General features: G+C 34.0%; 1 protein-coding gene across 1 annotated transcript in view; it reads right to left on the bottom strand.

Annotated features, from left to right (window-relative positions):
* Positions 1–15,688, bottom strand: part of LOC111514653 (microfibril-associated glycoprotein 4) — a 57,770-nt gene that overhangs the window by 24,790 nt on the left and 17,292 nt on the right. The window contains exons 3-4 of the mRNA XM_074174509.1: positions 12,484–12,589; positions 8,508–8,656 (exon numbers count right to left, since the gene is read on the bottom strand). Coding sequence (XP_074030610.1) covers positions 8,508–8,656; positions 12,484–12,589 — 255 coding nt within the window. The remainder of the gene's footprint in view (positions 1–8,507; positions 8,657–12,483; positions 12,590–15,688) is intronic.

Below are 15,688 nucleotides of genomic sequence, written 5' to 3'. Positions count from 1 at the left end.
CATCCTTATCTTATATTCTCACACAATTTACAAAAGCTACCCAAAACCTAGTACTTAATTTAATCAATACACTAGACATTACTGAATGTCCTGGATCAGATAATATTCCACCTTCATTTATAAAAAATGCGCGTTGTACCCAAGCAAACCCCTTACAATTATTTATGATCTATCACTTGCATCTATATTATTTAAATTGTGGAAAATAGCTCATGTCGCCCCTATCCACAAATCAGGTGACAAATCGAATGTAAAAAACTGTAGGCCCATCAGCAAGCTATCTGTATTTGGTGAAATATTGGAAAAAATTATTTATGATCTTTCATTATATGAAGCAAAAAATGTTATCATTGAACAACAACATGGATTCTTCCCCAAAAGATCCATAGAAACCAATTCGACTGTTTATTCTGAGTACATAAGAAAAAATGTGGAAGTGGTATACAGATTGATTTGATATAACCGATTTCAGTAAAGCGTTCGATAGAATAGATCACCCTACCCTAATGAACAAACTAACTGAAGTGGGGGTAAGCGAAAACTCATCAAAGTGAATTCAGTCGTCTGTAATAAATCATGAACAAAAAGTAACAATAAATGGATTTGAATCCAGATCGTTTCCTTGCCCTTCTGGAGTACCTCAAGATCCCTTACTGTTCATCTTATACGGGCCGTTTCTTTCATCATGTGGTAGCATTGCTATATTCCAAACCACAACAGATACGAATACGATTAAATGGGAAAAAAGGTAACTGCTATCGGGAACAATAGAATGGTCGAAGAAAATTTACAGGGACAAAAATGCTGTTTTTCGTTTTTTTCGAATGAAATTGTTATTTAGGACGATATAAAAAAATGGAAAAATAAAATGTTATTTTATTTGAAGTGTACTATGACGATGTGACAATGAATATTCGATAAAACGTTTCGTGTTTCATGGCCATCATCAACTTTTTTTTTTTGAATACGGACCTGTCTTTTTCATTACAGACATTGATGAAGCGATAAATTCACAATCCAAGGGTATATCACATTTGATATTTGTATAGTGTTTCATTTGAAATGCCCTACATATTGTAGACACTATGAGACCATAACAAAACAATATGAGACCATAACAAAACAATATGAATAAAGATTTACGACAATATTTGAATGAAACAAGAACAAAACGGAATCAAAGCTATCATTTGATCCTGAACAATACAAAATTCTTGAGTTGAACTCAAACTAGTTCCTTCTTTATTGAAGGAGCAAGAAACATTTCCAATCGGGAAGGCGTTATCAATTTTTTTCAAGGAGTGGAAGACTTGTGATATATTCGTTTAAGAGATAGGTCAATTATATATCCGATACTTCTTCTTTTTTTGGCAATCGTTTCATCTGTTTGTGAGTGAATGAAAGCTCTATATTCGTTTTCATTTCAGTTTATCCATCATTCACTTCCTCAAATCAACCATCATTCACTTTCTGACAGTAATGGAGTTAGTTTAGAAATTCATTTTTCACATCATGGAATGTTCCTAGATTTATTTCTTCAGGGCCACTTCTCATTCTATTGATGAGCTCTGCAATAGACTGCGTATAACTTGGATTCCATGAATCGGAACCCTTTCTTGGTACATCTACAAGTATAATGAAATAGTCGAAAACTATACAAAACAACTGTCGCACCAGGGTAAACGCCATCAGAGGTTTCTTACATTCTTTCTCGACAGTACCGGAGGTGTTACTGTAGTGAAGATTGAAGAATGCAGAATGCAATCGAACTTCGGAGCGAGGACATAGATTAATTAGCTCACTTGGAAACGAGCGGCTATTTCCAAACGGGAAAGACCTCTTCGTGGCTAGCTAGGTCTTAACAATCAACTACTGAATTACAAAAGGAATGTAGTTTTTGAAAATATATAGAAAATGAGATAAAAACGTAAACAATGTCGGTTTCGAACCGTGAACAATATGTTATCTATAACAGATAACGAACATCTTAGGATATGTGAAATACATAATTATAGTTATAAATCTTATATGATGGATCAGGATACCAAATCAAGTAAAAAACCATACAAAACTCGTTAAGGGTTGTTCCTATTAAACACATGCAATAAGTAACACAATTACCTAAATCGGTAATAACATAATATTTCGCTAAATGTATGTGTGATTTATCGACACAATGCCATTCTAAAACCAATCAAAACTAGAGTGCAGAGTATAGTCAAAAAGGTCAACGACATTGGGATGTTTGTTGGAAGGTGATTGATAATGTTTCGTGTTGCATTTCATCAGTTCAGAATACCATTGTCTGATATAATATAAATTGATTTGAAATCTCTGAAAGAATCTATCAAAAATCAAAAAGATTCGCTGAAAAATAACAATTATATTAAGCAAAAAAAAACGAAATTGCAATGAAATAAAATACAAGCAACAATAAAAAAATTGAACTATTAACACAAGATGAAAATTAAACAGTATTAAAAAGAAATGAAAAATTGAAAATCAAAAGATTTTAAGCCAAGTTACCTCACTAGTGGAGGGATTTCAAATCAATTTATATCATATTAGACAATGGAAGTCCGAACTAATGAAAGACGTTTGAGATCATTTACGGTTTCTCCCCGTCAACAGATACATTCATAAATATATCATTGGTGTTTGCCAATCACTTGAATTTGGATTGCTGAAAGAAAGTATGCTCATAATAGGAGTGGTGAACTGGTATAGTCGAAGTAACTGGTATTGTGAATAGATAAAGGTGTCGGCGTCCTCAAAGGCCAAAAAAACCAATACAAAGAAATGATTCCGCTGCCAAGTAGTCCACGTGGACTGAAGAATTAGCCGGTCGTATTGGATAATTTTCACCAACCGAGTTTTACGATTGGCTGAAGAATCATAGAATTGAATTTGAAGTCATGTTACGGTGACGAATAGAATGCGGGAATGTTTATACTCCTTATGTTGTCAATGTTCAGTTCAGGAACTGATCACGATTTGAGAGTTGAAATTCGATATTGGTGCAGTTATAATTACTTCAAATTTTTGTTATCTGTTCAAAATGTGGCGTCCTTGGACAAGTACTAATAGTAATAACCAATTTGATAACAACGCAGACTTTTTTCTGTGTAGTAATTCCAATAACGATGGTGAACAATGCGAAAAAGATATACCAATGAATAAGATTCGGATGCATTCGAATATTGATTTTTAAAAAACAGATTGAAACACAGAGAGTATATTTCAATGTATACAAAAATCTATATCTATAAGAATCTCAAGTTTGGTTTCGAGGGAAACAAACTATTACAAGCAACATCAGATTTGACCGAAATTCCTTTCTCAACTGTACGTAAAATAGTCAAAAACACACCTTATGAACGCAGGATGTGATGTGATACGGGATTACCAAAACCTAAATGTAGATGTTCATCTGATAAAATCATTGAGAAAAACAATATACGACTGTTACAAAAGCGATGACTTTCCTACAACTGAAATCATAAGGAAGAAATTGAATACTTCCGACCATAACGTGAGCTGCCGTGACAAAACTCTTCAGAATTGGATGAAAAAACTGGAATTTGGAATTAAAATAATAAACAAACGTCAAGCAGTTATGGAAAGCAGAAGAATAATGGAATTGCGTAACAAATACTTAGAACAAATAACTAAATATAGACAAGAACAATGGCAAATTTTTTATTTGGACGAAACTTGGTATGACACTCACGACACAGTTACGAAAGGGTGGACTGTTGGTTCGAAAATGTGTAGCCTAACATGCCTACAAACAAAGTATCACGAGAGTTTGTATTGAGTTCGGATAGTGAACAGTCGTACATTAAGAGAATTATGGATACTAAAATTTAAAATAATCGTATTCGTGTAACAAAAAGTTCAAATTGTTATCTCGGTCAGTTTTTGTTGGAAAGCTACATCAGTTTGTTATCAGCTGCTACTGAATAGTGGACAGTTTTCCAAACAGGGTCGCACTTAGGAGAAAGTGATGCTAGTTATTCCATTAAATCAATCTAGAACATGAATAACATCGACTTGGCGAGTACTCCTGACTACAGGGGTACTCAAAATGATATACATAATCAAGAAAACTCATCAAATTCCCCAAACCAGTCTCACTCCAAAGTAGTACAAACGTTCAAATTTCCATCAAAGGAACTAGCCATCATATTTGTCGCTATTGAAGAAGTGAAAATCCAGAAATATATAATCGCCCTTGGAACCAATTTTCTCATCTAAAATTTCGAACAATCGAGTTTGCATCTACCTTTCTAGCCAGACAATCGTAGATACATTTCTTGATGAAGAAGGAGAAATTGAAGTCGACCGTCAAATCCTGAAAGCCCGCCGCTTAATTACACCGTCTACTCGATTAATCCTTTCTAACGTGAGTCCAACAATACCTCACAACATCATACAACAGAGCCCCAGAGATCTAGGATTAACCCTAATATCACCGATAACATTTTTTTGCATTGGAATATCCCAACCTGAATACACCCATATATTAAGTTCCCACAGTCAAGTCGATGAATACTTTTCATCTTTCCGAATCATTTATTTCATTACATGATAACACCCCTACCATATTTACCTTTCTGATGATAAACCCATCTGCTACAAATGCAAAAAAAATGGCCATATCGCTGCTTACTGTCAAGAAACCGTAACCGAGCTTTTTGTAGATATTGTTCAAGAATCACTCGAAAATCCAGCCCCTCAAACCCAAGAAACTTCTCTGAATATAATTGATCCTTTGGTCAATTTTGTCCAAGAAAAACCAGTGGAAATTTCAGCCCCACAAAATGAAGAAATTTCCATTATAATAAATACCTACTCGCAAAAAAGAACTCATTCAGAGATCAAACCACCGATACTAAATCCTGAAGAACTGGAGCCTCCCTTTGTTATTCCCAGTTCACAGACTGAGAAGAAAACGAAGACAATACACACCAAATCTGTTGAGCCCCTGGTTGCCCCAGCCAAACAACTTCTTGAAGATGAGCTATCTAAATATCCTTTCGACTACATCCAAATTGTGAGTTTTCTGGAGGATTCGTTTGGTTCACCAGACCCCCTCAGCGTGGCCCCCAGGTATATGGAGGAAATTCACATGCTTCTAGGTATACTCACTAAAATATATCCGGCTCTTAGTGAACGTAAGAATCACAAAATTGAAAAAGATAATAATAAAACAGCTCAAAAGAGAACTCGAAACTGGGTCTAACATCTCAGCGTCCGGAAGCGAAAGTGACATATCTCTAGATACATTTTAGGATCTCCCAATACCATAAAACCTACTCAATATCATTCATATTGCAGTGGAATATAAACGGGGTATTTTCCCATCTGGAAATGCTCCAAGAGTTAATAAGTGAGGAGGAACCCCCAGTTATATGTCTTTAGAAAATCAACTTCACTGAAAAATATAGATACAATTTGAAACACTATAACTCCGTCCACAAAACTAGAAACAATCAACTCCGAGCCGCAGGAGGAGTAACAATATATACCAAAAAATCTCTTGAGGCAGAAGTTCCACTTTCAACTGACTTCGAAGCTGTAGCTGTGTAATGAAGATTTGATCCATAAAATGCGACAATTAACAATGAATACATGGAGAGAAAGGTGGCAAGCTCTGGAGAAAAACAAGTTCAAAACAATCAATCGTAGCTTAAACTTCCAAAGTTACCTATCACTCTCTCGAAAACATCAGAAAATTCTCACCCGTCTCAGGATTGGCCACACAAGGTATAGCCACCAGCATCTACTGAAGAAAGAAAACCCCAAAAGATGTATTTCCTGTGATGAAGAATTAGATGTGACACATATCATCAAGGTATGTACCAATTACAGTGATGCCTTGAATCCAGATAAATTTGAGATTTCACTAAAGTATCTGATATCTATAAATATTGTACATCTAATATGATTGTAATGTGATTCAAATTGTAGGTACTACACTGCTAAAAACCTTATTAAAAAAAGGGATCGCGACTAATCATTGTGAATTGCGGAGGAAGTAAAGGACGGCTTCCGTATTCTATGAAATTATGTGGAAAAAACTTGAGGACTGCAATGTTGACTATCATGATAACATGGAAGCTAATATTTTTGAGGAATGGTTTGAAAACACATTGATACCAAATTTGGATGCAAATAGTGTAATAGTTCTTGACAACGCTCCTATCATTTGTGGCAGCTCATCAAAGTACCGAATGAAAATTCGAGAAAAGATGAAATACAAAGTTTTTGGATTAATATCGATTTGTATTTTGAAGATAACTATATCAAAAACCAACTATATGCCCTTGGGAGTATTGCAGAAATGTATGGACACACCATACTGAGACTTCCCCCCTATTTTTGTGTTTTCAACCTCATCGAGTTGATTTTGGGAAAATTGAAACAAAGCATCAGGCGTTAAAATAATTTTCCAATATTTGATAAGAGAGTAATAGAGCTAGATAAAGAAGAAGTACCTAATATTACCGAAGAATACTGGCAGAAAAGGATTAAAAAAGTAATTTTTGTTGAGAAAGACTATATGGAGATTGGACACTTCCATATTAATGGTGGAAATGAATGCATCATTGATTTAAATGACGACAGTGATAGTAAAACAGAGAATATGGAAGTTGAATCATCGGGAGCTTTGGAAGAAAGTTAGTAAAGTGTTTTTGAAGCGATCGATTATATATATATATATATATATATATATATATATATATATATATATATATATATATATATATATATATATATATATATATATATATATATATATATATATATATATATATATATATTAGTAGTATTCAGATTTTTTTTCAATTTTAACCTGGTTATTTGAATCTCTACTAGCGCTAGTTGTTTATCTCGGCCGGATGGTATGACACTTCTTCCATAGAAAAGTGGTACATCTGTTGTTTGGGACTTTACTTGTGTAGATACATCAGCAACTTGCCATCTTCCTACTACTTCTGCGGAAGCCGTTGCTGCTGCGTCTTTAGGAGAAATTTCCAAACTACGGAAATATCAGAATTTGGAAAATAATTATATATTTCGCCCAATAGCTGTTGAAACTTTTGGTGTTTTCGCCTCTGAAGCCTTATCTTTCATCAATGAAATTGGAAGAAAGGTAAACAATGAAACCCACGTTTTCTTTTAGAAGGTTTACATGAAGACGTTAATATAATTGATGAGAAACCTAAACCAATTTTAACGAAGATTGACGAAAAATTGGGCGACAGCGAAAATGCACAAGAGTCATGGCTCACATATTTGAGGATGCATAACTCTAAGATTGTAGATAATTTCGTTGGTCAATTGAAATCCACGATGGAATGCACACACTGTGGACACTCACCAGTAACCTTTGATCCTTTCTGGGAGTTGTCTCTCTCCATATCACAAAGAACCGACCAATTGAGTTTGTGGCAATGCTTGGATTCGTTTACAAAAGAAAAAACCTTGGATGGAAATGAAAAACTGATGTGTTCGAAATGCAAGGAAAGGAGAAAATGCACAAAGTCCCTATCAGTACACAAGTTTCCCCATATTTTAGTAATATATTAATAAAGATTCTCTCCAACGGAAAGATTTAGAGGCAAATTGAATGTTGTCATCGAATTCAGATATGAACAATTGTGCAGCAGAAAATGTGGCTACTTTTTGTTATAATCTATATGCACTTTTAAATCACAGTGGGACTACTCACAAAGGTCATTATACAGCATACTGCAGACACCCGTATACTGGCGCGTGGCACAAATACAACGATTCACACGTGTCACCAATTTCACCAAAATCACTTGTGAGTGGAGAAGCCTATGTCCTCTTCAATGAAAAGGATGGAACAAAATCGCACCCTTGAGATAACTGAGGGAAAGTTTCTTTGGACAATTATTATTTATTTTATGTTAAGTGCTTACATGTACCTGTTTCGTCAATATTCAGCTAATTGATGAAGTGTTGAGTGAAGAATTGGAATGCATATCAAATGACATATCACAGACCACCCTGTCGACGACAAGTGATGCAACACTATTGCTTTTCTTATTAAAAATTACTGAAAATCATTACTTTTCACGTGAATTTTATTCACTTTGATATTATGCCCCGATCAAAAGTTGAGAGAAGGAGACAATTTACATTCATACTGTCAGATATGAGAGACACAATTCAGCTATTCATTGATCTAAGGTTTGACGTAATACATTTCGAACAACATTTTTCAGGAACTCTATTTGGATACCGGTGTTGTTTAGATAAAATTAACTTTCCAAAAGTGTTTTTCCATTTGAATGAAGTAATCGGCAATTGAAATGCAATATAAATCAAGGAATTCGGACGGGCATCGATCTCAGGATTTTGGGTATTTTTTGCAGTGATTGTGAATCCTCATAAAAAACTCAGTATTCAATCAAATCCAAGAATAGTTAAAATTTTAGAGGCTGGTAATATTGCCAAATGAAGGTGATAGTTACCTTCCTTCAAAATTTCTTGACAGTTCTTCGGAATTTTTTTTGATTGTTCATAGTCGCAAGGTAGTTGACAAATTTTAGGTTTGTCAATTCCCACCAAAATTTCACATAGTGGACCATTCTGACACGCCAAACTTGGAGATGCACAGGATCTGAAACAAATTCTCGATTCGTATCTTGAATTCAATGAAAGAATATGAATGATAATCCAAAAATTTTCACACTATGAAGGAGTTCCACAACAGAGTTGCTTCTTCAGTTGAACTGATACGTTAAAACATTTTTCACAATACATTTTATACGAATTACAAAGTTAACTAATTAGTATTAATTCTAGGTTGTCATTCAGATTTTAGGAAAAAGTAATTAGGTATGATAGAGATTATTTCTTGGTGAGCAGGTTGATTTTAGAAACAGTAAGTGGTTAATTGCGATTTATTCTAGTAAATTTTTATGAAAATAAATTCAATAACATCGAATTGTTTTTTTTACTTCAAAACTTCTTTCGTGTTCTCCAAAATTCTCGTTAAGAAATTTCAAGACGTCCTTTCTATAAGGTATTTCATAAAGTGTTGTCATCCATTTTAATGACCTATTGATGCCATTAGGTGTGAAATATAACATCGTTCAAATGTCAGTCGCGACTTCTATGGATGGAACGCATTCAAAACGTCAAAATTTGCATGACTAGCACATAAATCAGGCTGAATTTGACCGATGGCATGGATTATGTTGGCTTTGAGGACAACTGTAGTTTGTGGCTTATTCGCATATACCTGCGACTTGAGAAAACCCCACAAGTCTAACGCGGTTAAATCGCACGATCTCGGTGGCTTGTTCACATCACCTCCACGTGAGATGACCATACCCTCAAATCGCTCATGTAGAATGACCAATGTGGCATGAGCTGTGTGGCACGTAGCGCCGTCCTGTTAAAACCACATGTCGTTGGTATCAAGATCATCTGATTCAGGCCAAAAGAAGTTGGTGATCATCGACCTATAGTGCTCGCCGTTGACAGGGATGACCCAAAGAAATATGGACCGATGATGCCGCTAGCCCAAAATCCACACCAAACAGTTGTGTTGAGTTAGTGGCCTTTTCATTACTTCTGATGATTTTTTTAGTATAGTGTTCTACAAGTGGATGAGTAATTCATTTTGGATATTATAGAAAACTAGTTGTTGCCCACGGCTTCGTCCACGTAGAATTTGGTAGTTGAAGTACTAATTAGTACTATGTTGCTGTATCTCTGCTGTTCCAATGTTTTGATAGAATCAGAATCAACGAACTTAGGGGTGCGCAGCGTTATAGAACAGTGCTTTCAAAAAATTGCTCTACAGCGCCATCTAGTGGCGAGTTAGAGAAAAATTGATAGCCTAAAAACCGCAATGAAAAATTACTCAACATGTCAAGTTTCATCACGATCGGTTGAGTGATGTAGAAGTTTATCACTTACCAACCAACCAACCAACCAACAGACATCCATTTTTATATATTAGATTTGTTATTTCTATTTATTTTTCAAATTTTATAAATTTGAGTTGTCTCCTTTGTTGAGTTTGAATTCTTATATCTCAATGTATAGGAGTTTTTCTCAACACCTCAGGTGGATTCTTGCTCAAATATAAATATCACGTTCCAGGAAACAACACGATCTTCAAAGGTGACTGTGGATGAATTTTGGAAGAGACACAATCGTAAAATAATACAGAACAATTTAATGAAAGTGTAAAAAAATATCAAAATTCATAAAAATTCGCAAAACATCAATCCAACTCAAAAATATTTTCTATGCTACACCCGCACTGTGAATTGAATACGGTACGCACTCTATTTTGTGTAAACATCGAGTACTAAGTTCTGACACAAATCGCCTTATATTCATGAATATAATTTCAAATTATTTGTCCTTATTGTTTATTTGAACGAATCTTTTATATGCATATTGTATATTTTATTCAGTGACAAGTTTGAACTTTGGATATTGTTGTATAAATACTTGGTTTCTTTCTTTCATGTGTGAAGTGATGTAACAATTTGATGAAAATCACCGGGAGTGGCCTTTGGAAATCCGAACTCTGCTCAAAGATATTTTCTCTATTTTCTTACTTGATGGATTGGCTTTTGCAGGTAGGTATTATCAGATTTTATGCAATTATAATTTTTTATTAATAATATACTTGGATTTTAATAGTTTTTGACTTTATTTTTCAATTATTCGTGGAGCATAAAATTAGCGTAGCTTCTCTCTTGAGGCTTGGAAAGGAATCTTCTTGTTGACAAAAAATTGAATCTCAACTACTCTCCTTGGATACCGACTACTAATTGTCACAAGTTCAAATTTCGAAGTTTCATATTTCTTAAACTAGATAATTTACAATTTTGATTGATACTTCTAAAATTAGCTACATTTCTCTATTATATGTTTACAAATTTCATATAACCTCATTTATGTCTAAATACCTTAATTTCATCTAAGCTTCATTTAATGTTCGTAACTAAAGAAGCAATTCACAACTATTATTTCCAAACATTTCATCATTTCTAATTGATTATAATGATTTTTTTATGTTTCTTTCAATTTTCTACAACAGATACAATATTATTTCTGATTGATAGTATCGTACAAACCCTGTCTGTTTTATTCTGAAATAATTAATTTTATACTCAATTTGTGAATTTGTCTTCGGGTGATGACTGGGGCGATTGTAGATACTAACAATTGAAACGTCGTGAAGTAACTTGGCTTGAAATCTTCAAATTTTTAATTTTCATTTCATGTTGATAATTTTTAATTCTAATTTCTTGTTAATAATTCAGTTTTAAGTTGTTGCCTGCATTTCATTTTAATGTAATTTCAGTTTTTTTGTCTGATATAATTGTTATTGTTCATGAATGTTACTTGGATAACTACAAGAAAGTGTTTTCCCAGTAGTCAGATAATTCTGACAGGTCTAACATCTGCCTAGACAAACTTTGAGGGTAGATGTGAGGCGATATTAATCGAAGCGTATGAGAGTGAGATAGTGATTTTTGTCTTTTGTCATCTGTTTTCCGCATCTTTTGTTTACTCTGTATATATCTTCAAACTTGAACTAATTAAAAACACAGACTAGAATCGCCGATTGAAATAGCTTGACAAATTGATTTATTTCTTTTCTATCCTCATGATAACAACAACAACAACAATTTCTGTTGAATATATATGTAATATCGAAAACTCTTACAATATGTTTTACTATTTATTGTGCGATATATGGAGTACGTGTAATCTAGTAACAAAGTGAGTATGTGGACTGTAAATATAGAAAATGTTATAAATCATTCATGAGACTATTGAAAAACTATTTTTTACTGAATTCGTAATTTCTCAAAGTGGTAAGTATACCTAGAGATAATAGAACCATCAGATTCATAGCCTCTATTTGAATAATGTTCCACAACTTGTCAACCAACTCTGATTCCTCAATTGAATGAATAAAATTCATCAACTTCTCATGAGAATATCGAAATTTCGAACTTGAAGAAGTGAGTACCGACTAATAGTGATTAGTTTGTCTAGACATGTATTACAACTGACGAAAGTATCTGGTTTTTGGAGAAACATATCGTAAACATCTGGTTATACGTAGGTACAGTAATAATTCATTAATATTTTTCAGATTTTTATTATTACTACGAAGAAATTATACTTTGAGCATTTTAGGGCTACATGTAACCTGTCAATGCAACTAATATTCAAACTGCACATTATAGGACAGGATTATGGGTAGGCTGCACCCTCCGATTTTAAAGAGTTTGGGTGTTCTTATGTGCTTTTCCTCATTTCCATGGTTACAGCCCCCCAAAGTGATGATTTACAAAAAATGGAGTGAATTCAAAATTTAGGTCCCTGATGAAAGGTTGAACCTGGATGAGAAGTTTTTGAGTTGACAACATTCATACCAGAAATTAAATAACAATATGAATTACTCACAATCTGTTTTCTAATCTTTCAGTTTCATTCGGTTCCAATTCTTCCCGGAAGGAATCCTTACCATTTCTTGCGCAGAATTTAGGACACAATAATTCTTCGAGTTCCGCTGTAGAATATAATGAATGGATCAGTCAGTGGTTGATATTATGGAGAATGCAAACTAAATGAAATGAGGATTTATATACGAGAGAAAAGGTCTCAAGTTTTTGTGTTCTTTGTATTTCGGTATGTCGAAATAATAACTCGTTTTAAAAACATATTCAAAGTGGTACTTGCGTCAAATAGTATATTGTGATACTAGTGTGGAAAAATAGGATATTTCATACGAGTTTGGCAAGATTATGAACCACGAGCCGTAGGAAAACACCAGAACAAAAAATGATGGTCTCACGACGCGCGTCCTAATGAGATCATTATGACTGAATTTTACTACTATGTTAGTGTTTTTATATCCTAGTGGCCTAACTACTACCTGTTAGTATAACCTAACTACACCGGTTAGTATTGAATAACTACTAACTGTTATTGATCCTATGCTGAACTACCTGTTTTTAATACCTCTAATTTGTTACGTATTTCCTCTATGTTAGTAATCATCTCTAATATTTATTGGATGTTTATTTAGAAGTATTATGTATAAAAGGACTATTCGAAATAGGACCTATTCATAAAACTCATTTCGCACTTTTCGATTTCCAAGCTTTCGAAGGCATCCAGAAACATGTTGTCATGTACCGGTCTCAATAATTTTAAACATTTCCCACTCATTCTATGGTCGTTTACTATGGCATGTTGATCGACACTAGATATCTTCGATCTATGAAATCGAACATGCGAAACATGTTTTTTGTAGCGAGCTAACATATCCATATGGTTGGCACCAACCTTAGCACAATCCTCACAGCTCATTTCGCAAATCCTAAACTTTGTCCAGCGTCTTGTATTTCGGACTGCCCAGCACTTGTTGAAGTGTACGTGCAGTTTTGAAAGCCACTCTTGTACTGAATTTTTGAATATTCGAATCAACCTATTGGTGTATTTGGGTTCATATGGAAGCATTATGAATTTTGAATCTTTCTCTTTTCAAAAAGTCGAAGTATTACAAAGGTACTATCTAAACTTTTGTTTTCTAATCAATTTATCAATTATGTTTGATGTATACCCGTTGCTTTCAGCCACCTCCCTATTAACTTTTTCCTCAATCTCGTACCTTTCTACGCTCTTGGAAAATGTGAGCAGTCAATGAACAAGTAATTGTAGTCCCGCCATTTTTTGTTGTGGGCAATGATGAGAGCTGTCAGAGATTTACCTGAAAGTGCTCATATTCTTTGTATATACATCAAACTCTAAACTCTTATCGCGATATTTTTAATAACTAGTACATCCAAGAATGATAGTTCTTTGTTATTTTCAATTTCATACTTGCAGGTCTGTTGTTGCGGCAAGGAAAGAGTTGGATTACTTTCCAGGAACCTGGATCCTATACGTGGATGATGTATTTGCCATTTTCGATAAGCATAAGCGTAAGGTAGAGGTATTTGTAATTTACCTCAACAACAGATTTGCAAGTACAAATTTATGTATGAAATTGAAAAAGAATTACCATTCTTTGATGTACTAGCTATTGAAAATATCGATAAGAGTCCAGAGTTTGATGTATATAGAGGGAATACGAGCACTTTCAGAAATATCCCTGACAGCTCTTCTTGGCGGGACTACAATTTCTTGTCCATTGTTTGGGAGGTGGCTGAAAGCAATGGGTATCTATCAAACATAGTGGATGAATCAATTTGAAAACAAAAATTTAGGGAGAATCTTCGTAATGTCTTGACTTTTCCAAAAACAAAAAAGATTCAAAACTCATAATGTTTCCATATGAACCCAAATACACCAATGGGTTGGTCCGAGCATTCAAATAATTGAATATAAAAGTGGCTTTCAAAATTGCACGTACACTTTAGCGAGTGTTGGATAGTCCGAAAGATAAGACGTTGAAAACAGAAAAGTCTGGGTTCAACGAAATAAGCTGCGAGGATTGTGATGAAAAATATCTTGGTCAAACCAAACGGACTATATTAGTTCGCTAGAGGGAACACATTTCATACGTTCGGTTTCATAGACCGGAAAAATCTAGTATCGCTAATAATGCCACAGAAAACGATCACAGAATAAGTGAGAAATTGTTTGGACCGGTACATGACAACAGCTTTCTGGATGCCTTCGAAAGCTTGTAAATCGAAAAGTACGGAATGAGTTCTATGAATAGCGACAAAGGTACTATTTCGAACAGCCTTTTGTTTGGTCATATTTGTTATAATTCTAAATGAAAAACCGATGAATATTAGAGACGATTACTAACATAGAGGAAATACATAAAAAATTAGAGGTATTAATAACAGGTAGTAGTTATATAATATTAACCGGTGTAGTTAGGTAATACTAACAGATAATAGTTAGGCCGCTAGGATATAAAAACATTAACATTGTAGTAAAATTTAGTCTTAATGATCTCCTGAGGACGCTAACTTGGTTAGCGAAACGTGCTTCGAGAGACCGTAATTTTTGTTCTGGTGATGTTTGAGTGTTTTCAATAGATTCATTTCGCGTCAGAGGTTCCAGTACGAACTATCAAGTTGTACACAATATTTTCCGCATAACTGTGTTATACCTACTTACAAATCATTTTTACATAAAACCAATTCAATTGCCTGAAAAAGCATATGAGAAAGATGTATTATACAAAGAGAACACATTTTATCGAACATTTAACGAAAATATTTGGGTATATTTTGGTCTGTATTTATAAAATATCATTAGAGAAATAATTATTGATGGTAATGTTTTAACAATTGTTCAGTGCCAATGGAATACTATCATTTTCTTTCATCGAACTTTGAATGGCTTGATTGTAAGGTTGTACCACAGAATAGTAAACAATTGTTTACTATTATATGTACCATAGAAAACTGAACAAAGTATACGATTCACTACCTATTTACTCAGTAACTATAAGTAACTATCAGTAACTATGATTGACACTATAATGTTATGAATCCGTTTGTAGGTATGTCATTGTCAGAGGTATCTATGAGTAAAAATTAGTTTATAGTTAGGTAATCGTACCAATCGCAGAGCGAGTACACCGTGTGCAATATTCATTTCGAGCGAGTGTGAAATGAAATATTTCGCACTAGTGCGAAATATT

Source organism: Leptinotarsa decemlineata, unplaced genomic scaffold (assembly GCF_025532065.1).
Source record: "Leptinotarsa decemlineata unplaced genomic scaffold, Ldec_3_MD MMD2_P_RNA_scaffold_12, whole genome shotgun sequence".
NCBI lineage: Eukaryota > Metazoa > Arthropoda > Insecta > Coleoptera > Chrysomelidae > Leptinotarsa > Leptinotarsa decemlineata.
This window is presented reverse-complemented; position numbering and strand designations above follow the sequence as displayed.